This window comes from Procambarus clarkii, chromosome 18 (genome assembly GCF_040958095.1).
Source record: "Procambarus clarkii isolate CNS0578487 chromosome 18, FALCON_Pclarkii_2.0, whole genome shotgun sequence".
NCBI lineage: Eukaryota > Metazoa > Arthropoda > Malacostraca > Decapoda > Cambaridae > Procambarus > Procambarus clarkii.
Genome location: NC_091167.1, coordinates 10,382,638 through 10,409,927, shown reverse-complemented (window position 1 = coordinate 10,409,927; position 27,290 = coordinate 10,382,638). Strand labels below are relative to the sequence as shown.

Sequence of the window (27,290 nt, the reverse complement as noted above, 5' to 3'; positions counted from 1 at the left end):
TTGTGTACTTCTGTCGCTTCTTATTGAGCACTGTTGGCAGAGCCGCTGCAGCTTGTGTTTGGGGTGAATGTCACTTCCGCTCCGTTCAGCAAACGCTCTCGTGTGTGTTTTCACCTCCGGCCTCCTCATGCACTGCCTTCTTGATTTTTTAACCGAGTTGTTTCTTTCTTTTCCTCAGTTTGTAGTGGCCTCTTTGGTCCTTGATTGCTTTTGGAAAGCCTCATTTTTGTTGGCTTATGCCCCTGGGGGTCAGGTTGGGGAGCCTCATGCTCTTCTCCGACACCGGGAGTTCTGTTCATTTGGTCCTGGTGGTTGTTTTGTTCGTTTGCAGCCCTCTCCTTGTTTTCTTGTGAAGAGAGAGATACAGTAGTGGGCTTCCAGAGGGGGCCCATTGCTTGTGGATGCTTGATTGGTTAGGCAGGGGTGCATCACGTGTTGTCCAGTGATGCTTGTGACAGGGTTTACCTGGGGGGGGGGGAGGCGATCTTGAGCGCCTTAATGCGTGTTTGTTCGCCCCTGTGCTTCCTTGGAATGTTGGCCTTGTGCAGCTGCGCATGCAGGTTCCCACCCTTTCGGCATCTTTGGTAGCTGAGGACTTGCGTGCCCGGGGGCATTTGGCTTTGGTCTTGACCTCTTTTGCCCTTTTCAAACTATCCTCGGACTGGCTTGAGGAGGATGTAGGGGCGTTGAGTGCCTGGGCCTTCGTCTGGGTCGGTGGCTAGGGTGTTGGCCGTATTGTTGAAGCTGTTTGTACCGATTCTTAAGGAGACGGTGTCTCTGTTCTTTGCTTCTTGCTTCGCATACCGGCAGATTGTGCTCGCTCTCTCTTTGGAATCCACTTTGGCCCCTGGCTCTTGGGATTTTGTTGCCGTATTATCCGTTGCTGTTAGCGGAGACTGCTATCACTCAGTTTCTGCAGGCGTCGTCGTTTACCTGTCGTCTTATGTCGGTTTTGTTGGTTCTTGGCCTTCTCAGAAGTGTTGTGCCAGGGCTCAGGTTTTCGTAGGACATGGTAGGCCATTGGTGCCAGCTTCTGAGCCAGCGTTACCTTGGGAGCCAATGTCGTCTTGTCAGTGCAGTGATCGCTCTGCTTGTCGGCTGACTTCTCGTATGGGACGTTGGCCCTTTCGCGGTTCGTCCTGTTGACGGGGCAATAGAGAGGAGGCTCGTGCTGTTTCCTCACGCCTAGTCCCATGGTTCGTGGGTGTTTCAGGTCATATCCTCCGGCTTGTGGTGGCGTTAGGTGGCTCCTCCTCCTTTGGAGGGTTCGGGGCTGGCAGGGCAGGGTTCTTCCCCTGCGCTCCTTCAAGTATTCTTGGATTGGGTGCTCTTGGACTTGGTAGATGATCCTGTCCCTCAGGTGAAGTTCCCGCCTGTTTCCAGTGCCGAAACGGGACTGTGCAGATCTATGGTTCATTCTGTACTTGTTCTGTCTGAACCCCTGGATTCCTTGCCCCCTTCTTTCGGCTGACCACTCTGTCTCAGGTCTGGCTTCTGTTGGAGTCGGGTGCCTGGATGGTGTCCCTAGACCTCAGGGACGAGTATTGGCACGTTCCCATTCATCTGGGGTTCAGGGACTGGTTAAGTTTCATGGTGGGGTATCAGGCTTAATGCTTTTGTTGCGTTCCTTTTGGCTTGGTGATGCTCTGGCACCTCATGTATTCACAAGTCTTACCCGGGTCATGGTAAACTGTCAAACCCTGGTTTGGGTTCTGGCTTACCTCGATGACTGGCTGGTGTGGGCTCCCAGCCGGTCTGATTGTCTGCTTGCCAGGGGTGTAGTTCTTTCCTAGCTCGCCGCGTTCGGGTTCCTGGTGAACTGGCAGAAGTCCCATCTGCTTCCGTCCCAGGTTTGGACCTGGTTTGGTCTTGTTTGGGACTCTTGGACCCCTTCCATGACTCTTCCTCCAGAGGTGATGCTGTGGCTAAATTCCTGCCTTCAGCTGTTTCTGGTGGGGGTACCAGGTCACTCGGCGGTTGCTTGAGCAGTTGTGCGGGAGTCTGAACTTCGCTGTGCTGGTTTACTCGCTGGGTCGGGTTTGGCTTTGGTGTTTGTTCTGGATCCATCGGGGATACCCCTTCCGCTTCTCTTGCGATTGCTAGGTTCAGCCTCCATGTGCCTTGCATTGGTTACTTTGTTGCCAGCTTCCTCTTCAGGTTTTTTTGGGTTCAGTGCCTTGGCGCCTATACGAGCCCCTCACTCGATGTATTCACGAACGAGTCTTCTCTCAGCTAGGGCTTTGTGACCAGTGCTTACCAAGCCGACCAGTGGCAGTGGGATCTGTCCTTCTTTCAGCATGGTCGAGGCGTCTCCCGATATACACTGTATGTGGCGCCCTTTCCTAACTGAGGAGCCTTTGCGGTGGCTGCTTCCGGCTGGACTGATCGAGGTGGGGTTACCTGTACCTCTTCTCCCCGGTCCAGCTGTTGCTTTATGTTCTTGCGCAGCTGGAATCCTACCCATGTGAGAGTCATCCTGGTGGCCCCTTGGTGGCATGATTTCAGACGCTAATTCCTCGGTGTCCGAACCTGGGGCATTTTCCGCAGCTCTGCCTCTTCCAGCAGATCAGACCGGTCCAGTACATGGCTGGTTTGGTCTTCTCCGCACTTCGTGTCTGGGTGTTTTGACGTGGGTTTATCGCCATGTCTCTAGTGATTCTAGAGACATGGCTCTAGCTTCATTGATGGTGTCCCACCTGAGAGCTTCATCTCGGCGACAATATGAAGTTTCCTGACGTTCCTTCCATCATTTTCTCTCTCCTCGTAGGTTGTCTTCCATTTCTGATCGGGTTATCATCATCTTTCTTTCTTGGCTTTTTCAGAACTGTCATTTGATGCCGAATACTGTCACCTCATATTGTGCAGCACTGGCGGAGCCGCTCCAGCTTGTGATTGGGGTAGATGTCAGTTCTACCCCATTTCGTAAGCTTTCTCGTGCTTTGTTTCACCTCTGACCAGTTCATGTGCCACCTGAGTCATTCTGGTCCTTGGACAAGGTGCTCTCCTATCTCTCTCCTCCTCAGTTTGTGGTGGTGCCTTCGGTTCAAGATAGTTTTTCCAAGGCTCTCATTCTGTTGGCATTGGCCTCTGGGGGTCGGGTTAGTGAGCTTCGTGCTCTCCTCCTGTGCAGGGGTTTCTGCTCTTTTGGTCCTGGTAATTGGTTTTTTCAGTTGCAGCCTTCTTCTTTTCTGGCAAAGAACAAGACGACTGCTTTCTGGAGGGGTCCTTGGGTCATTGATGCTTTGGTTGGTCAGGTCAGGGGTGCATCATGTGCTGTGTCCGGTCGCGGCTCTTCGCCGTTACCTACGCGCCTCGGCTTCTGTGGCTGGCGACGCACTTTGGGTTGATCCAGTTTCCCTCATTCCCTGCTCCAGGGCTTGGGTCTCCCATGTCGTCCGCAGGGTTATTAAGTCTAGCCAGCCTGCGGTCTATCCTCATGCCAATGACATTCGGAAGTTTGCTGCTTTGGCTGCCTTCTTTGGCAACATGTCTTGGGCTGATATTGAGGCGCAGGAATTCTGGAGGTCGAACAGGGGTCCTGGCTGCCTGTTATTTGGTTAACATTTCTGGTCCTGGGCGTTCATGTGTGGCTTTGGGTCGCAGATTGCAGCTAGTTGTCTCGCCTTTGAGTGGAGGAGTGTGTGGCGGCCGCCTCCCAGATAAGTCCCTCTCTTCCTAATCTTTGGTTATGTAGCTCCAGGGAGCCAACGGAGCTCCCCACAGAAAACCAGCGTTGAATGTAATGAAACGCTGTTTTCTGGGTGATCCCCGGAGTCTCCCTGATCCTCCCTCCCTTCCTACCGGTCGGCACTTTTCATAGTTCAAGAACTGGAGTGGTGGGCAGCTGGCTCAGTTGAGCCGGCTTCCCCTCCCCATTAGTGGCACGTAGCACTAACGAACAGGAGCACTAGTTGCATGAAGTGATGCTTGTTTGCCTTCTTTCTAGGGAAGATATTTTGATCTTTTATGACATAGTGTAACCAGGCAGTGGTCTGTTTTGATTTTCCTATTTACATACTGTACTTTAACCCTTAAATGGCGCATGGCTATATACCATTTGACACCCACAGGCGCATAAAAAAAAAAAAAAAAAAAAAAAAAAAAACTTCCTAACCTGTTAATTTGCGTTCACTGATCATGGGAAAAATAATAAAAAAATCATAAGTGGCATATATTGCCCGTTATAGGGCGGGGAAGTCTGTCAAAAAACAGGCACTGACTCGGGGAGCGTCCCAGGCGGTCTCTTGCTCGCCAGCTGTCAGGCCGGAGTTGCCACAGAGAGATAATTACCTAATTATTTTAATGTCTCTGATTGATTTTTTGTAGTTTTTTTTGCTGTAGTATTATTCAATAGTGTGTAGTGTGATATATTTATATAATAAAATAAGTGAATCATTGCTGTACTCAAAAATATGGTGTGCATAGTGTTGATTCAATTATGTTCATCAAACAGTGAACAAATACTTTGTCGGTTATTACACTATATACACAGGTTATGTATAAGTATCTGCATGTTTTGTTCACCATAACGAACCACTAAGTTGCTATTATGAGTCAAAAAGTAACGAGGAGTGACCGCCACACACCAGCCAGCCAGCCACTCCCTTCCTCCCTCAACACCTCACTCACCCACATTCTCCTCCCACAATACTGTTTTTGCTTTTATTCACTATATACAGACGTTATATATAAATATCTACATTCGTGTTCACCATAACGAACCACTAAGTTGGTATGCTGAGTGGCAGTGGCAGCCCGCCACTGGCTGCCACTCCCTCCCTCACCTCACCTCACCTGACTTGCCACCATTCTCCACCCACCATACTGTTTTTGCTTTTATATACAGACGTTATATATAAGTATTTACATGTTTTGTTCACCATAACTGTACATCTAAGCTTGTATGGTGAGTAAAGGCACAAAGACGTAGGACCTCACACAGTCAGCTGGCTGCCGATCTCAAGGCCAGACACACTAATATTTCTCCTCCAACAATACTGTTTGTGGTGTTATTACGCTATATACACTCATTATATATCTACCTGTTTTATTCACCATACTTGTACAAGTAAACTGGTATGGTGCCCAAAAACCATCGTGGTCACTGGTAAACATGATAAATCGTGCAGACGACGCCACCTCCCTCACCAAAATGGCGGCTCCCAACCTACTCCTCTTGCTGTTTATACCCTCTATACACACGTTATATATAAGTATCTACATTTGTGTTCACTATAGCAAACCACTAAGCTGGTATGGTGAGTGCAGTCAATAAAAGGTGGCCACACACAGTCAGAAGACAATGCCACCACCCTCCCTCCCACAGCATTACTCCTCCCTCCATGGCGCACAGTGCTAAATATCACCACAATCCTCCTATTATCAGAACCCTGGTCAGTTTTATCACAGTCAGGGGTCTTCTGTAATAATATCATCGCTACATAATAGCATGAACAAGTATATTATGGCATTTTTAGGTGATGCTGTGGTCACAAGCTGAACAGCAGTGCTGTGAGCTCATGCTGCGTGCGTCAGGCTTGGTAGCTCACTCAATACTGAGGCCCCTAACACCCGGGAATTTGGCCCACGATTTTTTTTTTAAATGGCGTCTGTTTACAAGAGCCTTGATGAAGGTGTGGTGAACCCTGTGTATCCGCGGGCCGTTTAAATCATGCGTAGTACTCTAAAGCATCATATGATGCGATGCGCAATTTAAAGGTTAAATGTAAAAATGCTCATAGGCCATTGCTCCCTTCACCTCTCTGAGGGGACTAGGTTCTGGCTTGTTGTCCCAGGTAGGCAAAGAACTCCTGTGACTGATGAGCCTAAACTAATATAGCACTATATCAGTTTGGATAGCTTCACAGAGCCTCTGGGGCTCACCCAGAAAGTGACGTTTCATTACATTCAGCACTGGTTTCCTGTGGTGGTTTGCTGTAAACATATATATTTGTGATGGTTTGTTGGAAACACACACATCTGTGGTGGTTTGTTGGAAACATATATCTGTGGTGGTTTGTTGGAAGCATATATCTGTGGTGGTTTGTTGGAAACACATATCTGTGGTGGTTTGTTGGAAATACATATATCTGTGGTGGTTTGTTGGAAATACATATATCTGTGGTGGTTTGTTGGAAACACATATCTGTGGTGGTTTGTTGGAAATACATATATCTGTGGTGGTTTGTTGGAAATACATATATCTGTGGTGGTTTGTTGGAAACACATATCTGTGGTGGTTTGTTGGAAACACATATCTGTGGTGGTTTGTTGGAAACACACACATCTGTGGTGGTTTGTTGGAAACATATATCTGTGGTGGTTTGTTGGAAGCATATATCTGTGGTGGTTTGTTGGAAACACATATCTGTGGTGGTTTGTTGGAAATACATATATCTGTGGTGGTTTGTTGGAAGCATATATCTGTGGTGGTTTGTTGGAAACACATATCTGTGGTGGTTTGTTGGAAACATATATCTGTGGTGGTTTGTTGGAAATACATATATCTGTGGTGGTTTGTTGGAAACACATATCTGTGGTGGTTTGTTGGAAATACATATATCTGTGGTGGTTTGTTGGAAACACATATCTGTGGTGGTTTGTTGGAAACACATATCTGTGGTGGTTTGTTGGAAATACATATATCTGTGGTGGTTTGTTGGAAATGTTTATTTCTGAGGAGGTTTGGTGGAAACAAAAATATTTCTGTGGTGGAAGGTGCTGAGGACTTTGTATTTTGAATATAGTGGGTATTATCTAAAAGCAGAATGTTCATTTCTCTCATCTGTCATTCTCTTTCTGTATTGTAAATAATTGTGTTGCTCTTAGGGATTGGTTCATGAAGCACTCTTGAGAGCATCAAATCAAATGAGAGAGACTAAAGTGAATACTCAGACTACTACTATGTACTACTAATAATAAAATGTAGTATAGATATCTACTTATCATCAGTAAAAACAAGGGTCCAGTGAGGGAGAATTTCTTTTATGAAAATTTAACTTTATTTTTATCATGGCTTTTGTCTTAACTGAAACTTCCTCTTAAGTTTTCACATATTTTATATTAATTAAACAGTTTACAAGCTTGGAAATTCTGAGGTCATTGTCGACCCAAGGTTATATTGATATAACCTCGTAGTTGTGGGAGCTTGTGAATTGCTCAAGAAATAGAAACTAAGCCAAGATGATTGAGAAGAGATGTACATGTCTCATAAGTGGACATGTTAGTACTCCTGGTCCTGGGTCTTTATCATCTCATCATCCACTGCTATATCTAATATTTTAATCTACACTGGTTTCTAATAACTGTGGTTATCAACACAGTAGGTGGTGTCAACGAGAGCGGTGAGAAACCAGGAAAACCTGCCAAGCCTGAGAAGCGTCCAAATATCCTCCCCCGTCCCCCGTCCCTCACCTCAGACCAGTTGGAATCTGTAGGATCACTCGGGTCACTCTCAGGTCAGAATAACAGAGCCCATTGCAGTTATCCCATTAGAAGTTAGAAGTGGTATTAGGAGGAAGAAGAGTTAGTTCCCTGTATGCCTTAGTGAATTAATATTTGAAAATAAGCAAGAGATGGTTGAGAATATATTGAAGCTGTACAAGGGGATTAAACCCACATCCCTCAACTCCTCAGGCATGCGGGTTAGATCCCATCGTACGGCTTCTATGTTTTCTCAAAGGTATATATATGATGTTCTTGTTATATTGCGCAAGAGATGGTTCCGGTTAATACACGGATGTGAACTTCCTTTATAAAACACTGATATTTCAGTAAGGAAATTAGTAACATTGAAGGTTTTGTGTATTATTACCAGCTACTGTTTGAAAAAAGATTGTGAGAAGGTTGTAACATTGAATAGTTATTGTGACACGTGAAGAAGTTATTGTAACAGTGCATTAACCGTTGGGCGGCACTTGGGATTAAAGCCTGTAACACCACTAGTTGCAAGAAAAAAAATCTACAAAAAAATTCTTCTAAGGTTGTTAAAATGTTTCCTTACCATGGGAAAAATAATAAAAAAATCGTAGGTGACATATTTTGGGCGAGGAAGTCTGGCAAAATTGAGGCATTGACAGAGCCATACAGAGCCACCATACTGTTACTGTTTTTATTACACTATATACACACATGTCATATATAAGTACCTAACATGTTTTGTTCACCATAACTATGCAATTAAGCTGGGATGGTGTCGAAAAAACACAGTGGCCACCATACACTGCACGACAAGGCATACAGCAGACAACAGCATATAGACAGCAGACTATATACACACATTATATATATAATTATCTACATTTGTGTTCACCATAGCAAACCACTAAGTTGGTATGGTGAGTCCAGAAAATGACAGGTTGCCACAGTCGGCAGACGATGCTGCCTACCTCCCTTCCTCACCAACATTACTCCTCCCACAATGCTACACACAGCACTAATTATCACCACAATCCTGCTATTATCAGAATCCTGGTCATTTTTATCTCAGGGGTCTTCTGTAATACTATCATCACTAAATAATGCCAGTTACTTTTAAGCCCATTGTGATGCAATGGGTAATGTGTGTGTGTGTGTGTGTGTATATGGTGACACACGACATGGTTTTAGTTTCGTCATATTGCCCTGGAAGATTTTCTTGTATATATATCATTCTAATGGTATTTTAATGTGACATTAATATACATGTGTAATGTATAGTACTGAAGAATAGAACATGCTAGATGTGTATTCTTAAAAATTGAGATGTGTTTTAAGTCTTCCAGAGGATTACAAGTTTCACATACTGTAGAAAATAAATGAATGACAACAGTGTGAGGTTGCATACAAAAGTTGTGTAGGTGAATCAAAGTAAAGAGAAAATAGGTGGTGCAGACATAAGGAGAAAACCTTCATGCACACTGCACATTCCACAAAGAAGAAGAAAACAGGATAGTTCTGAAATATTCATATATTTGTTTTGATTAATTTTCTGGAGGGTGGTCCCTGAAGCTATCTTGCTGAGAGTTTTCATACATTTTTATACATTTTTCATACATTTTTCATTTCATTTTTATGTTACATTGGTTGTGGAAGTTCTGTTGGGCCTACCAGGGAACAGGGGCAGAACCAGTTGTCAGTAAAGCTTTACTGACAACTGGAGGGTTCAAAGAAAATGAAACCTCAAAACTGCCAAATAGCTCCTTAAACGATTCACAAAGAACATGAGATTTACTCAAATTAACCCAAATCTTATTAGTACTGATTACCAACAACGGGTAATAGGGCTCCAATCATAGGGTTGGAGAGTTTCAGGCTCTTCTCCGGTGGCTGGGGATTCTTTTCCATTGGTCCTGCTGGGCAGTTTGTACATTTGCAGCCTTCTCCTTCTTTTCTGCTGAAGAATGAGTCAACGGGGTTCCTATGGTGATCGATACTTGGGTGGTTTGACTGTGGGTGCATAATTTGTCGTCTTATGGGCGACTTTTTGCCGCTACATGCAGGGCACTAGTTCAGTTTTGGTAGATTCCCTGTTGGTTGACCTTGTTTTCTTGGCCCCCTGTTCTTAGGCTTGAAATTCTTAGGTTGTCCTTAGTGTCATTATGTCTAGCCAGCCTATGGTCTACTCCCGGGACGTGTGATGGTCATAAATATATGGCTGTGGCTGCAGTATTCTCTTAACATGTCTTGAGCTAATATTTATGATGGGGGGTATTCTAACAGAGATTGCAGTATTTCATCATTGTTCCTGGTCCCAGTTGGTCATGTGATGCTTTGGGCCATGTCTTTTGGCCTTGGTTCTCTTCCATGTTATAATGACTGTTGCCTCTCCTTCTTGGGAAGTCCTGTTTTTGTTCTTTATGGTTAGCTTCAGGGAGGCACCCGGGGGGGGGGGGGGGTGGGGGTTGGGTTTGGACTCCATCCAGAAACCCAGCATTGAATGTAATAAACTTCTTTCTGGTGGAGGTCCAGTGGCTCCCTGATTCCCCACCCCCTTCTCTCTAGAACATAGATGGGGAGTTGGCTGGGGCTGGGCCACCTGGTGGTGGTGATCAGCACGTACAAGTTTCCAGCTACTTTGAGTGAATCCCTTGTTCTGTGTGAACCATTTGCAGAGTTGCTTGGCAGTGTTGAGGTTTCATTTTCTGTGAACCCTCCAATTGTCTATAAAGCTTCGCCATCTTTCTGGAGGCTTTTTCTGGTGGGGTGGTGGATTGTCGCTCACTGCCTGTACCTCTTATCAGGGGTGCCAAGTTCGGGCTCTGGTCCTCGATAGGCCAAACAGAACTCCCACGAATGATATAACCTTTTAATATTAAACAGTCTCAGCACGATAACTTCAGGGAGTCACTGGGGCTCCTCTAAAAAGAGGCATTTCATTGCATTCAATGCTAGAATTTTTTTGAATGTTAGTGATGATGATAAATAGAATTCTGGTATTTTTTCAACCTATTCCATTGAGTTACTCTTTAGAACAATGTCCTTTTGGTCTCAATGGCCAGAATCATAATGGTTGGGACAGGGTGACATTCAACACCAATACAACAATGATCTTTCTGTGGGGAGCCCCGTCAGCTTCCTGAGGCTATCCGAACTGATATGTGCTATATTATTTTGGGGTCATCAGTCACAGGAGTTCTTATGCCTACCGGGGACCACGAGCCAGAACCTGGCCCCCCTCAGAGAGGCACAGGGAGTAATGGTCTATGAGCACATTACATTTAAAGTATGTCATAATTGACATCGACCGGGGAAGGACCCAGAGAGGGTGGAGAATCAAAATAGACCACTGTCTGGTTAACCTGTGCAATCTACATCCAAAAAGATAAAAATAACTCCCCTAAAAAGCAACCCTTCATGCAACTAGTACTTCTGCTTGTTAGCGCTACCCCTGGAAGAGGTAACAAGTGGAGTGGAGTGCTTGTCTCCAGTACTTGAACTGATGTGCCAGCAATCAGATCAGTCACTTCTGGCCTCACATTCCTGTTCTGGATTTTGCACTATGTGGCAGTTCCAGCTGTGTATGGTGTGGTGGCCAGGTGTCTTAGTGTACAGGAGTAGCATGTGCTTAGGGTGACCTTCCCTAGTTGCTCCGTGAATACTGCCCTTGCTCGTCAGGGTTACCTTCCCTGGGGCATTCAGGAATCACTTCCCATTTGAGGCCTTCATCGCTTGATGTTGTCTTCACCCTTAAGGTACGTCGGGGGTCTAGGGCTTTCTGTCTTGCCCCAGGTAAGTGTTATTGGCACTGTGGCTGGCATAGCTAGCTTTACTTCAATGCAACGGCTGATGTTTCTCTCTGACTGCCAGTTTGTTTGTTGTGTGTCTTCTGTGGGTTTTGTTTTCATTTTCTTTTATTCACTGGCATTCTTGCCTAGTTTAGATGTAGAAGGTCTATTTAGCTTCTTATTAGGCTAGCCTAGGTTGTGTTGGTAGCCTTCCTCTGTTTCCCCCGAGGTTTCATAGCTGCTACTGGTGGTCAGTTTGCCTGCTACCTGACACGGTTCTACTGGCTTAGCTGGGCCCAGTGCCTGGGCTTCCCGTAGGGCTAATTCACCCTATGGGCCCTGGAAACCCCCTGTAGGCTCTGTTGTACAACGGTCACTTCTTCCAAGCCTGCTCTCGCCTTGTATGAAGTCGAAGGTTGTTCGTTGCCCATGCCTCAGGGAAAGCACATCCGTACTGCTTCCGTCACGCTGCCTGCTGGGTCGGAGACGCCACCAAACCAGAGTATTTTGGGCCTTGTTTCCCACTTGTACTTCACTCTACTCATGCCTTGCCTGTTGATCTCAAAGAGCTGGCAGCAGCTGTGTTGCATGTTCGATTCTCCTTACTGCAACGAGCCTGGTTGGTTACCTGGTTGGAGCCCCAGAGCTGCCCCGCTTGCGTTTTAGAGCCCAGGATTTGGGGACGTTAGTCACTTCGATCTCGGTGCCTTCCTCGCTCTTGCTTCTTTCCCAGGTGGGCGTGATTTGCCCTGCTCCTTTTTCCCCATGCTTCGGGCTCCCGAACTTCTGAGAATTTTGAAGTTGGGGAGGGATTTTGCTTGGGTGGCTTCGGGGGCTGCCCTTTCCGATTCTGGTAGGTGGTAGAGTCCAATTTTCTAGCCGAGGCTTCTGGGTCAACTCAGCAAACTCCCTTCTTTGAAACTTTCCCCTGGATGGCACCTTTTCTTCACGGGTGGTAGGCGTGGAAGAGGGCTATCCCGGGGGGGCCTGTTTCGGGAGTTCCTAGGGGCTTGGGGGGAGTCCACTTGGAGCGTTTGGGCTCCTTTTGCCCGTTTGGGCCCTTGTGCCTTCTGGGCAGGGGTTGTTGCTGTAGGGGAGGGGTTTTCATCGAATCCTTCCCTTTCTGAATTAATAATTAATTTTGCCATATATGCCGTCATGGTTTATGCACCTTCGTGTTGGGCACATCCATCTTTTGATTGGATCTTTGGTCCGGGGGGAAGGGGTTGGAATATTAATATCATTACTTTTTCTTTTGGTTCATCATCATTCATCTAGGGGGTCTGGTAGCTGAGTAGACAGCTTGCGGGATTCATAATGCTGTGGTCCGGGTTTGATTTCCAGTGCCGGCAGAGATAAATAACAACGTTGTTACCTGGCAGTAATTTGGTACCTGGGAGTTAAAAAAAGCTGTTAGGGGCTGCTTCCTGTGTGTATTCACCTAGTTGTGCTTGCGGGGGTTGAGCTCTGCTCTTTCGGCCCGTCTCTCAGCTGTCAATGAACTGTTACTATTTTTTTTCCCCTCCACACACACAAACACACACACACACACACCAGGAAGCAGCCCGTGACAGCTGACTAACTCCCAGGTACCTATTTACTGCTAGGTAATAGGGGCATTAGGGTGAAAGAAACTCTGCCCATTGTTTCTCGCCGGCGCCCGGAATCGAACCCCAGACCACAGGATCACGCGTCCAGCGTGCTGTCAGCTCAGCCACCAGCCCCTCTGTGTGTGTGTGTGTGTGTAATTACCTAAGTGTAGTTACAGGATGAGAGCTACGCTCGTGGTGTCCCGTCTTCTCAGCACTCTTTTTCATATAACGCTTTGAAACTACTGACGGTCTTGGCCTCCACCGCCTTCTCACCTAACTTGTTCCAACCGTCTACCACTCTATTTGCGAAGGTTAATTTTCTTATATTTCTTCGGCATCTGTGTTTAGCTAGTTTAAATCTATGACCTCTTGTTCTTGAAGTTCCAGGTCTCGGGAAATCTTCCTTGTCGATTTTATCAATTCCTGTTACTATTTTGTACGTAGTGATCATATCACCTCTTTTTCTTCTGTCTTCTAGTTTTGGCATATTTAATGCTTCTAACCTCTCCTCGTAGCTCTTGCCCTTCAGTTCTGGGAGCCACTTAGTAGCATGTCTTTGCACCTTTTCCAGTTTGTTGATGTGCTTCTTAAGATATGGGCACCACACAACCGCTGCATATTCCAGCTTTGGTCTAACAAAAGTCGTGAACTTTTGCTGCCACTTTTGTAGATTGGAACTATGTTAGCCTCCTGTACACAGGGATGTCTGAAAAATCAGCTGAAGCTGTATGCTGAGCTCAACTGCACATTCTCTCAGAACCCATGGTGAAACTCCATCTGGGCCAACTGCTTTGTTCTTACTTAGCTCCAAGAGCATTTGTTTCACTTCGTCTCAAGACACCTCTATGTGGTCTATGTTGTTCTCTGGAATCCTTATTGTGTCTGGTTCCCTGAAGATCTCATTTTGTACAAACACACTTGGAACTTTTCATTTAATGTTTCACATATTTCATTTTCATTGTACCTGTCCCCCATTTTCAACCTCTGAATATTATCCTTTACCTGCAGCTTGCTTTTAACACTATTGTGCGCGCCACATGAGCACCGCAGACTTTGACGTCATGGGGCTAATGGTGCTGGCGAGCGTGCGGCGATGCCTAAATGTGTGTACTCGTTTCAGTTTTCTCACCTTAATTCTTGTGCTACGTCATTCGTTTTGGTATTGTGTTCGCAATTAAATTCCCTGCAGATGTATATGCATATAATGTCCAAAAGCCTGGCGAGACTCCCCACAGCAAAGCCTATACCTGTGAACGAGCACCAATTTGCACCACAATATAATGTGTATACTCGTTCAGTTTGATAACATCAATTTTCATGTTACATCGCTCGTTTTGGTATCAAATTGTTCGCAATATAAAAGTGCGCATTTTAAAACTAGTCCCATAATAATAGCACAATAAATAGAATTTTAACAAATATTTTAAAATTTAAAATTTAGACGCAAAAACGTATTTATAATGTTTTAAGCGTTCTGACATCAAGTTTCGTGTTCCATCTTTCATTTTGCTATCAAATTGTGTGCATTCTAAAGGCGCTTATTTTGAAACTATCCCGAGGTCGATCGGATAAAAAATGAATTTTATGCAAATATTTTTGTAGTGGACTCGAGTCCTGTCCACGGCAAGGACTCAAGATAAAAAAAATGGACATGGTCGGTGTCCGAAGAGAGCAATACTGTTCATGAATTTATAGCAAAGGCCTGGATCTGATTTACATTTGTCTGCTATACCGCTCTCAAAGTTCCTCTCTGCCTCTCTCCTTATTGATGTGTAGTTGTTTCTCGCATCTTTGTATCACTGGTATGTTTGGGGGTTTGGCCTCTTCCTATAATGATCCCATGCTTGTGTCTTTTGATCTCTGGTCCTCTCACAATTTCTGTGGAACCAATCCTGTTTCCTAGGTGTGCATCTCTGTTTTGGATGGCCGTGTGTGTATGCCCGTTTGTCCGTGCGCGCCCGTGCGTGTGTGTGTGTGTAATTACCTAACTGTAATTACCTAAGTGTAGTTACAGGATGAGAGCTACGCTCGTGGTGTCCCATCTACCCAGCACTCTGTCATATAACGCTTTGAAATTACTGACGGTTTTGGCCTCCACCACCATCTCGCCTAACTTGTTCCAACCGTCTACCACTCTGTTTACAAAAGTGAATTTTCATACATTTCTCCGGCAGCTCTGTTTCGTTCGTTTAAATCTATGATCTCTTGTTCTTGAAGTTCCGGGTCTCAGGAATTCTTCCCTATCAATTTTATCAATTCTTGTTACTATTTTGAACGTAGTGATCATATTGCCTCTTTTTCTTCTATCTTCTAGTTTTTGCATATTTAATGCCTTTAACCTCTCCTCGTAGCTCTTGTCCTTCAGTTCTGGGAGCCACTTAGTGGCATGTCGTTGCACCTTTTCCAGTTTGTTGATGTGCTTCTTAAGATATGGGCACCACACAACCGCTGCATATTCCAGCTTTGGTCTAACAAAAGTCGTGAACAATTTCTTTAGTATTACTCCTTCCATGTATTTAAAAGCAATTCTGAAGTTAGAAAGTGTAGCATAGGCTCCTCGCACAATGTTCTTAATGTGGTCCTCAGGTGATAGTTTTCTATCTAGAACCACCCCTAGATCCCTTTCTTTGTCAGAATTCTTTAAAGATTTCTCACATAATTTATAGGTTGTGTGGGGTCTATGTTCTCCAATTCCACATTCCATAACATGGCATTTATTCACATTAAATTCCATTTGCCAAGTGTTGCTCCATATACTTATTTTGTCCAGGTCATCTTGAAGAGCATGACAATCATCTAGGTTTCTTATCTTCCCTATTATCTTAGCATCATCAGCAAACATGTTCATATAATTCTGTACTCTCACTGGTAGATTGTTTATGTAGACAATGAACATTACCGGTGCAAGAACTGAACCCTGTGGTACTCCATTTGTGACATTCCTCCAATCTGATACCTTGCCTCTGATTACGGCCCTCATTTTTCTGTCAGTTAGGAAATTTTTCATCCATGTTAGAAGCTTACTTGTCACCCCTCCAACATATTCCAGTTTCCAGAACAACCTCTTATGGGGAGCTCTGTCGATAGCCTTTTTTAGGTCCAGATAGATGCAGTCAACTCAACCATCTCTTTCCTGTAAAATCTCTGTGGCTCGCCAGATCGAAAACCAAACTGTCTGTCTGATATTATATCGTTTTTCTCCAGGTATTCTACCCATTTAGTTTTAATTATTTTATCCAATATTTTGACTATTACACTTGTCAATGATACCGGTCTATAATTAAGGGGGTATTCCCTGCTTCCACTTTTGTAGATTGGAACTATGTTAGCCTTTTTCCACACATCAGCTACAATTCCTGTAAACAGGGATGCCTGAAAAATCAGTTGAAGTGGAATGCTGTGCTCAGGTGCACATTCTCTCAGAACCTATGGTGAAACTCCATCTGGGCCAGCTGCTTTGTTCTTAGCTCCTTGAGCATTTTTTCCCACTTTGTCTCTAGACACCTCTATGTTGTTCTCTGGAATTCTTATTGTGTCTGGTTCCCTGAAGATTTCATTTTGTACAAACACACTTTGGAACTTATCATTTAATGTGTCACACATTTCCTTTTTATTTTCCGTGAATCTATTTCCCATTTTCAACCGCTGAATATTATCCTTTACCTGCAATTTGTTGTTTATGAATTTATAGAATAGTCCTGGTTCTGTTTTACATTTGTCTGCAATCCCTTTTTCAAAATTTCTTTCTGCCTCTCTCCTCACTGCCGTGTAGTTGTTTCTCGCATCTTTGTATCGCTGGTATGTTTGGGGGTTCGGCCTCTTCCTGTATTGATTCCATTTTTGTGTCTTTTGGTCTCTGGCCCTCTCGCAATTTCTGTTGAACCAATCCTGTTTCCTAGTTCTGCATCTCTGTTTTGGTATATATTTTTTGTCTTTATCATACATTTCACAAAACTTGACATACATCTCATTCACTTCCTTTCCTAGCAACAAGTCTGTCCAGTTATACTCACTAAAAAAATTTAAGGTGGCTATCATGGGGGGTGTCTTACTGATGTTTTCAGCTGTGATACGTTTTTGTTGTCATAGAGAGCTAGTGAGAGCTTGATGGTGGTGGTCCTTACCGGGTTGTCTAGGGTGTATGAGGAGTAAGGCAAACAGCCTAGTACACGTCACAAATTTATACGTACAAGTCACAGGATTACATTTAACAAGGCGTTTTCCTTACAACGTAAGATCACTATGTATTATAAACTCAAGTGGCTCTGACCACCCCACGGCTCTCTGTCCCATTCCTGGTGTCTTGCACCCAGCCACAAACCGCTATCATCCAACGACACATATTTTTGCCTCTAGGAAACCTGGACTCTTATAAAACCTCTCCAACTTCTGCAATATTACTCTATCCAATCTTGCAACCCTGGATATAGACAAGGATAGGCTTATCTGACTGAACGGCCGGAGAAAACCCCTCAAATAGCAGGAACGGTCGGCAGCGATACACCTGCCCCTTCAGTCAAGATGGCGTCCACCTCTCTTGCCTCATCGCCCCTTAATACTCAACTCTTTACATATGCTATCAAACACATTAATGATTTTATTTACTATATTCCCCCATGCATACTTTTTATAGAGTCCATTTTTCCCTTACATAGTAAAGCTATTCAAGTTCACATTATTTCTGATGATCTCCAGCTGAGAAGGCACTACTTTACTGGGCGGAATAATAATGATGACTCGCGGCCTCTCTGATCTCAGCTGGGGATTTATTTTAATATACACTCTCCCTGTGTCCACCAACATTTTACAGCCGAAACCAACCTCCACAGGAGGTAAGGTTCGTAACAGTGGCCATAATGTCCTCTCCTGAAGTCAGGTTTTTCAACTGTTTCAACCTCCTTATTTTTTTCCAGATTATAATGTATTGCATACTTTATTCCCAAGAAGACATGGTCACTTTTACCCAAGGGAGGAAGGTACTGAATGTCAAATATCTATTCCTACTTCCTGGTAAATATCAAATCTAGCATGGAGGGAACGTCCCCTTCCCTCATCCTCGTAGCTTGTTTAACATGTTGATACAAGAATGTTTCCAGGATGAGGTCTACAAATCTACAGGTCCCAAAATCTTCTGTTTTAGCTTCATATGCTTCCCAGTCTATGGATTTCAAGTTGAAGTCACCGACTATCAACAGTCGTGATCTATCGTTATCCGCTCTCGCTATAATCTCTCTCATTGTTATAAGACCTTCTCGTTTACTATCTAGCTCCTCCTTTGACCATGTGTTGCTTGGCGGTGGACTATATGCATTTATGATCGTTAGTTTATCATCCTCATGGCAGATGTCTAGTGCTATTATGTTAACTTCTTGTGGATTGGCTGTCATTATTTCCTTCACCTTTAGGTGTTCTTTTACCAGCACAGCAACGCCACCGCCTTTCCTAATTTGTCTGTCCCGTCTCCAAATTGAGTAGCCCCTTGGGAATATGACCTCATTTAAAATAACATCTTCAAGTTTTGTCTCTGTGAGTGTAACAGTGTTTGATGTCTGCATCTGTATTTCATCACTTAACTCCAATATCTTCGATCTCACTCCATCTATGTTGGTGTATGCAATCTTCAGGAACTTGATCCCTGAAGATCCCTGAAGAAGGAAGAAGATCCCTTGATGATTGTGTGTGTGTGTGTGTGTGTGTGAGAAAAAAATTAGTAGTTAGTAACAGTTGATTGATTGACAGTTTAGAGGCAGGCCGAAAGAGCAAAGCTCAACCCCCCGCAATCACAACTAGGTGAATACAGTTTCCAGTGCTTTTGGTACCACTGCTCTTCCCTCCTCTCAGATCAATGGTTTCATTGTTTCTATATTTAAGATGTATTCTGCTCTACAGTTTGAGTTTTGTAATTACCTAAGTGTAGTTACAGGATGAGAGCTATGCTTGTGGTGATCCATCTTCCCAGTACTGTACTCTATCATATAATGCTTTGAAACTACTGACGGTCTTGGCCTCCACCACCTTCTCACCTAACTTGTTGAGTTGTGTGTTGAACTTGTGTTCCCGGTCTTGTGTTCCCGGGGCAGTCTTATCTTGTGTACGAGACTGTGGTACTTCAGAATATTATATTACCTCAGCCTTGTGTTCACAGACTTTGGTCCTTGGCTTGTTCCCATTATTTTATTATAGTCACCGATTTTGTGCCTAGCGGCCTTGCCCTGTATACTTGTTCGGCTCCCAAGCCTACAGTCCTCGGTATCCTGTCCATATTACGGCCAATTTAGCTGTGGGGCTCCTTCCATGAAAAAAAATTAACGCTGTGCGTTATTATCTGCCGGCAAATGCGATAGGTAGAGCTCGCCCCCCAGGTTCATTTCCGTACGCCCTAGGGTTCCTCAGATTCGTCTTTTCGGAGGTTTTCTTCCTCTCGGCTTCCCCTTGCAGAGGTTCAGGAAGCCCTTGGCGCCTACCTCCTGTGAGACCGGGTTTACGCCTCTGTGTTGGATCTGGTTTTGTTCGAGTTTGGTTCCTCTTACACTGATCGGGTGCGTTTCGAGGTTCCGGTGTCTTGGCTGGCAGCCTCCCTCGACAACTGGTTGATGTGGGCTCCCTGCCGGTCTGCTTGTCTGTTTGCTAGGGTTCTGGTTTTTTCCCAGCTTGCTCGATTAGGGTTGCTCGTAACTTAATAGAAGTCCCATTTGGTTCCTTCCCAGGTTTTGCCCTGCTGGTTTATCTGCTGTTCTGGTATCTTTAGAGCAGCCTCTTTTGACGCTCTTGTGATTGCTGGGTTCGTTCCTCGGTGTCCTTGCATCGGTTGCTGCATCTCCTGCTTCCTCTTCAGAGTTTTTGGGGTTCGGTGCCATGGCGCCTTCCTCTCCCCTCACTCGATATGCTCCTACTTTTCTCTCAGTTGGGGCTCTGTGGCCAGTGCTCATGAGGTTGGCCAGGGTTGTTGGGGGCTGTCCTTACATCTGGCTCACAGCCCGGTGTGGGAGTTTGTGGCAGTGTTGTAGGCGCTTATACGCCAGATCCTGCTTCCATTTGTACAGCGGCGAGGCATGGAGCGTCCGTAAATAACTTTACGGATGTGCAGTACAGACACATCAGTGCATCCAAAATTACAATATTTGTTAAAATTCAAGTTTTTATCCAATCTTATGGAACTGGTTTTATAATGTGCACCAATGTCTTCCCATTTTCTGGGCTGGCCGAAATGAAAGACAAAGCATGAGAATTGAGGTGACAAAAGTGAAGAGTGTACACATTTTATTGCTCTTACCCGCTCACAGGTAACGTTCAGCCGATTTCTTAGTTTGGTGTGGGTGTCATGCCGGGTATTTGGACCTTATATGCATATACTCGTGTAGGGAATTCTATTGTGAACATTTTGATATCAAAAGGAACAAGGTACAATGAAAATTGAGGTGAGAAACTTGAAAAGAGTAAATACATTTGTGAGCGGGTGTGCCAGTGGGTGATAGCTCATGGGTAACGCTTGGCCGACTTTCGGCTTTGCCACTGGTTGGACACGCCAGGCTTTTGGACCTTATATGCATATATCCATGTAGGGAATTCTATTGCGAACAAATTGATACCAAAATGAAAGATGTAGCATGAGAATTGAGGTGACAAAAGTGAAGAGAGTATACACATTTTATTGCTCTTGCACTCTCACGGGTAACGCTTGGCCAATTTCTAGGTTTGGTGCAGGTGGCATGCTGGGCTTTTGGACCTTATATGCACATACTCATGTAGGGAATTCTGTTACAAACATTTCGATACCAAAGTGACCAACGTACAACGAAAATTGAGGTGCTTCAACTTAAGAGTATACACATAGTAGTTTTGCCGCACGCTCTTGGGAAATGATTGGGCCACCTTGGGGTAGTCTGGCGTGCGCTCACCCAGAACACGAAAGTGTTAAGGCTCGGTGATTCGGCTCCATTCAGACTGTTTCCCTGTGGTTCATTGTCTCACCCGCAGGGGGTTCCCTTCTGCCCGTGGCTCTTTGGAGCTAGTCGCTTTGGGTGGCTCTTCTGCTGAGTTCTTGGGGTTAGCCTTCTGCAGCGTTCACATTCAGGGTGTGTCCAACATCCTAGCAGAAAACCTGTCGCTCTGCATTCATCTGTCCTCAGAGTGGATGGTTGACGCTGCCTCCTTCCTTTGGCTTTGTCTGACGTATGGATGCGTGGAGGTGGACCTGGAACATGTTGGCGAGGGGTATATGCTGTTTTGGAACAGAGTGCAGATACTTCACCCTAAATTATGTAAATTTTCAGTTAATGAAAAAAAAAAAGTTAATCTTTAACAGGGAAGATGGGAAGATCAGTATGATGGTACTGAATTTTTTTTAGAGGAAGGCAGAAACAGAGTACTATAGAACATATAAGAGAGAGGAACAGGCAGATAGAACGACTGCAGGATTATAGAGGGGGGGAAGGGAGATATCCACAAGACTGGAATACAAGTAATCAACAAACACACAGGTACTACACACAAAACCCGTGGTACTATCAATACTGGAATACTGAACAAACCACTACCAAAACAGCACACCCTGGACTAGGGTGGAGAGGGAGGAGAACTACCAAAGCCCACCAGAAGTGACATGCAATATGGCAAAGCATTCATATTTGTAAACATACAAGGCCTTAAGTCAAAATCAAGAAATAAAGTTCAATTCTTAAATGGCCTACTAATAAAATCACACTCAATATTTGGTGCATTTTCAGAAACCCACACGAAAGACTACATGGATAGTGAAATATGGATCCCAAATTATAATCTATATAGATGTGACAGAGTAATTAGGTCAAGAGTAGGAGTAGGTCTGTACAGTATATTAAAGAGGAACTGGCATGCACAGAGCTCCTGTTCTGGACCAATGTGGTGGTAGAGGTACTTGGAATCAAGGTAGAAAATATAAATCTAATTATTATTCATATATACAAACTGCCAGATGCAACAGTTGAGGAATTCACTGAGCAGATACACACTGTAGAGACTATTCTTGATAACCTAGCAAACCCAGTACCAGATATTATACTTTTTGGAGACTTCAATCTACCCAGTTTAAAATGGAGAATAGTAAACAATAACATTATAGCAGGAAATCAACCTGGAAACAACCAATCACAGGCCAGAGAACTACTGAGATTCTGTGACAAATTCTTGCTCAATCAGCAGATTACAGAACCAAATAGGAATGAAAATACGCTGGACCTGATATTCATGAACAATGATGAGCTAATCAGAAGTACAGTGCAGTATTACAATCTCGGACATTACATCACAGACCACAAGCTCATTGAAGTGCAAACTAACATTAATAACGATAGTAGGCCCAAGAGAAACAACAATCGAGAAGGGTTATTCGGTAAATTCAATTTTAATAATAAAAGGATAGACTGGGAGAAAATAAACAAGGACCTTAGAAACATTCAATGGGAAACAGTTCTAAGTAATAAAAACAATAAGTACAGTAATAAGGACTTCCTACTCAAGTAATAGAAAAACTAACTTCTGAAGCATATGAAGTCTGTCTGAAACATGTGCCTTTGAGGAAAGCCAGAAAGAGGTCCAACGTAGAAAGAGAATGCAGACAACACTACAAAAGAAGAAAAAAAATAACAGAAAAGCTTAAGCAGACACGACTTTCCATACATAGAAGGAATAATTTAAACATGGAAATTGAAGAAATCGAACAGAGTGAAGCATTCATATCAGATAGATAGAAGAAAAGCAACTAGAACAGAAAACAAATCAAGAAATAAAGAAAAATCCAAAATATTTCTTCACATATACGAAATCAAAAGCAAAAACCACTGCCAGTATTAGACCTATTCGTACAAGTGAAGGTTCATACACACAGGACGACAAAGAAATCAGTGAAATTCTAAAAAAGTAGTATGAGAACATGTTTAGAACTCCAATAAACAGCATGAAAATGGAAGATACAGTCAACTTCATTGTGTGTGATATCCAAACCCCTGTAAATATAACTGATATCGACACGAGGGTGGCAGATTTTAGAAGGGAAATTGACAACATGCCCATGCACTCACCTCAAGGCTAAACATGTTTTACACTTTACACACAGAAATCACAATAGTGTGATGCATCAAATGAAGAAATCCACAAGGGCCGTGATGAGGGTTCGAACCTACGTCCGAGAGCATCCCAGACGCGCCTTAATCGACTGTGCCACGACATGGTCAAAAGAATTGCAACCAGGAGTTCATGTGCCCTGACACGGATCCTGCAGTCTCTGAGAGACAAACCAGAGTTTTACCCCCTATAAAACTTTTGGCCGTGTCGTGGCACAGTCGATTAAGGCACGTCTGGGATCCTCTCGGACGTAGGTCCGAACCCTCATCTCGGCCCTTGTGGATTTGTTCATGTTTTACACTTCTCATGAATTGTTTCATTATAGAAGCTGTCACTGTCACGTAACTAATTCTCACCTTACCTTTCTTTTCTTTTATCTTGAGAATGCATTTCAGGATTGACCTTAGAATGCATTTGGGATTGACTTGAGAATATATCTTGGGATTGGCTTTAGAATGCATTTTGGGATTGAGTTTATACTTTGTCATAATGCTGAACTCTAAAATGCCACCAAGCAGTATAACCAACTGTACTTGATTTGGATATGTAAACTTTCTAGCCTTTTGGGTGTTATCTGCGATGTGATGTGATGTCAGAATAGTGTGCAATAATCTTTTTACTTCAAATGTTCCTTAATTCCAGACAATGTGTTGGATCTTCCTAGTTCAAAGTGAAGACATTAACAGTAGTTTTGTTCTAACTGCCATTTTGAGTTTGTTTTTCCATTAAATATTTAGCATGTTCAGGTTTATATATACGTATTAATAATAATTCTGTAATCGTGCAATTGATCACATTTTAAATTACAATCCCAAGGTGTCGGATAAATTATTTTGATTGAATTGTATCATTATTGTTACTGTGTTGCTTCACAATGAGTATCAATGTTTATGAATTTTCCCTCTCGGGGCAAAATTTATTTGGCTAAATTTTGGATTTTTCAAGACGGGATTAGCGTTTACCGTCAAGCTGAAATTTCATCACTCAAATGATGAACAGTTAAAAAGAGTGTTTGCAAATTTGCTGTTTATGTACCATGGGATTATGGTATGTTGAGGAATGGTATCATGGTATCTTCCTCTCTCACCAAGATGTCATTGCTTCAACACCCCACTGCTGTATCATTATATCTAGATGGAAGAGATAGGTTGCTTTTGTAGATCTGTAGTTTTCCAGTAGAGTGATTTAATCCACTTGTAACAATTGTACTCCATTTGATTGTAATTTAATAACTTAACTATATAGTTAAAGGGAGGAATGGATGGCATATGATGATTTCTATTGAGGGTAATTCTAACTACTGTTATTCGCTATTGTTTGATGTTTTGAGCAGCTTGTTCACCTCAGGTACAAGTGGTAAGAGCAGTGCATCAGGAAAGTTCACGTGGCCCCCACCTCACGATGCAACTGCCTCCCCACCTGCCGAAGATGATGCTGCTGCTGCTGCTCCAGATTCCACAAAACTATAATTAGCAACAAAAATTCCCTGCGACAGTATGGTGCTTGTACAGTTAGTGTATGTGACGAATTACATACACTAACGAACAGCTGTTCCAGGCTGTTTTTACTTGAGTAAACACTTGCACCGATGGAAATGAGGTGTCCATACAGAGTCAAGCAAGTCTGGTCTTTCATACTTCAGTGGTTGTGTTATACTAAAATGATCCCATTCAGTAATGTGGCAATAATGTGGAGGTATAAATGTGTCTTGGGTGCTTGTTAACTCGTTCATGCTGACACTTATGGCCAAGAGCACTATAGAGCAAGTGCTGATTAAAACAATGTTGGCTAACAAAATAGTTAAGGTGGTTGTGAACCATTCATCACTAGTGTGTTTCCAGCTGGAGAGAGATGCATGTTATGTAAAACAAATTTGTGCACAATTATTACTTTCAGTGTAATTCTTGTGTAAATTACATTGGCAATACTGGTACTCGCCTAGCTGTACCCACCTAGTTGTGCTCATGGGGGGGTTGAGGTTTGGCTTTTTGGTCCAACCTCCAAACTGGCGATCACCTGGTGTACAGGTTCCTGAGCCTATTGGGCTCCATCATATCTACAGCTGTAACTATGTATGGAGTCTGCCTCCACCACTTTACTTGGTGATGCTCAAGTGGTGCAAACCAGGTGAAGACGGTCTTCCCCACTGCTAGGCATGGGTAGAATTTGGCCATGTTTTGGTGTATGTAAAGTCAGGGGAGAGAGGGAGAGGGTAAGAGAGAGAGAGAAAGAGAGGGGGGGAGGGTAGGAGAGAGAGAAGAGGGGGTGGGTAAGAGAGAGAAGGGGGAGCGTGAGAGAAAGAGAAAAGGGAGGGTGAGAGTGAGAAGAGGGAGGGTAAGAAAGAGAGGAGAGGGTGAGAAAGAGAGGGAGGGGTGTGAGAGGGAGGGTGGGTGAGAGAGAGAGAGAGAGAGAGAGAGAGGGAGGAAGGGGGGGGGGTGGATGGATGGAGGGAGAAAAGGATGGATGGATGGATGGAGAGAGAGATGTGATGGTGGTAAGTGAAATAGCTGGCACAGGTGAAGCAATGTTAGTGAAGCAGGTATTTTATGGGGGCTGTATTCAGAAGCAGCTGCACCTTCTAGGTGGGACATAGCTAGGCTACTAAGGCCCTCTCATTCACTCATCTAAAAGGGCCTCAAACCAAACCCACTCAGAGTATCTTAAAAAAAAAAACTATCTTCCACTTGTTATTAATTAAATATTTAAACTTGCATAGTCCCCCTTAAAATATATAGCAAAACATAAAAATCTAGGTTTGGGTAGTTTCATGAGCAGGTATTGCACCTGTGATCTCCGCAGTTCTTGCCAGCCTTGACAGTTCATGTGTATGCTTATCATTTACAGTAGGAAGGAAATTGGAATTCTGAGTTTCAATACACTAATTACTATATTTCACTTTGTGCTATTTAGATAATAGCAATATGTTATACTGTATACATATATATATATTTATTGTACCTGATAGTTGGGGTTGCATACTTAGCCTAACTTCTTTCAACGTTTAGTTTTCAAACATTATTACAGATTGGTTGGTAAAATATATTCTGATAAATGAGACAAATTTTAATTGGAGCCAAAATTAATTTAGTAACCTGACATAACCTAAACATAACACCTAAATATGTCTTTTATTCCCGAACTGTACCTAATGTGGTTAAAACTAGGGTGACAGAGTCTTTCAAATAATTCAGTCAACATAATAATCTAAAGTGCAAATGAACTTTTGAAGAGGTATACGAATGTAACACCATAAATGGGTTTTGTATATTATTTTACATAAAATGAGAGTTCAGTCACACAGGATATTGGTGTTGCCAGTTTGTCGGCCCTTAGCACTTAAAAAGTCACACCTTTAGGGATTTAATGGTCACAGAATGAGTAAAGATCAGGTCGTGTGAAGCGACTTTGCTTTCTGCTAAGCTGATAATTGCAGTCGATTGGTTGTGTCTTTCCATCAAACAAGCCACTGTCAAGGTGGTAAGTAGATAGCCAGAGGCTATCTCTTGGAAGGCGGATCTTAGCTCCCAGTCCCCCCATATATACCCGTAGAACTATACATATGAGACATTGAGCAGGACAGCATAAGATAGAATGTGTGTGTCTGCTACCTAATAGCCAGAACTGCACTACTTGATCTAGTAAGCAAGGCCTGAGACAGCCTCGGTGATTTTTTCATTTTCAAATATTACTTTCTAAAAAAAATTCCTAACTATTAATATAACAGGAACATGAATTACTGACTTACGGTAGTTATGTAAGGTTATTGATCAAATTTCTATATTAGTTTTGAGTCAAATAAAAAACAAAATTGTATATTATTTGATAGAAAGCTTTGTTATTACATAAGAAATTTAACAAAGGAAAATTTAGCTTATTATGGAACTGGGCCTCTTAGGTACACAATCTCTCTCTCTCTCTCTCTCTCTCTCTCTCTCTCTCTCTCTCTCTCTCTCTCTCTCTCTCTCTCTCTCTCTCTCTCTCTCTCTCTCTCTCTCTCTCTCTCTCTCTCTCTCTCTCTCTCTCTCTCCTCTCTCTCTCTCTCTCCTCTCTCTCCTCTCTCTCTCTCTCTCTCTCCTCTCTCTCTCTCTCTCTCTCTCTCTCTCTCTCTCTCTCTCTCTCTCTCTCTCTCTCTCTCTCTCTCTCTCTCTCTCTCTCTCTCTCTCTCTCTCTCTCTCCTCTCTCTCCTCTCTCTCTCTCTCTCTCTCTCTCTCTCTCCTCTCTCTCTCTCTCTCTCTCTCTCTCTCTCTCTCTCTCTCTCTCTCTCTCTCTCTCTCTCTCTCTCTCTCTCTCTCTCTCTCTCTCTCTCTCTCTCTCTCTCTCTCTCTCTCTCTCTCTCTCTCTCTCTCTCTCTCTCTCTCTCTCTCTCTCTCTCCTCTCTCTCTCTCTCTCTCTC

At 43.6% G+C, this 27,290-nt stretch overlaps 1 protein-coding gene across 4 annotated transcripts in view; it reads left to right on the top strand.

The window, feature by feature from the left end:
* The window catches only part of LOC123754680 (SH3 domain-binding protein 1), a 151,481-nt gene extending 124,719 nt beyond the window's left edge, over window positions 1-26,762 (top strand). For 3 of the 4 annotated variants that reach the window (XM_069326248.1, XM_069326249.1, XM_069326246.1), the window contains exons 10-11: window positions 7,323-7,457; window positions 24,245-26,762. In XM_069326248.1, the coding sequence (XP_069182349.1) occupies window positions 7,323-7,457; window positions 24,245-24,366 (257 nt within the window). In that variant the 3' untranslated portion in view covers window positions 24,367-26,762. The remainder of the gene's footprint in view (window positions 1-7,322; window positions 7,458-24,244) is intronic. The other variant, XM_069326247.1, reaches the window with a different exon arrangement.
* Window positions 26,763-27,290: the final 528 nt, after the last annotated feature.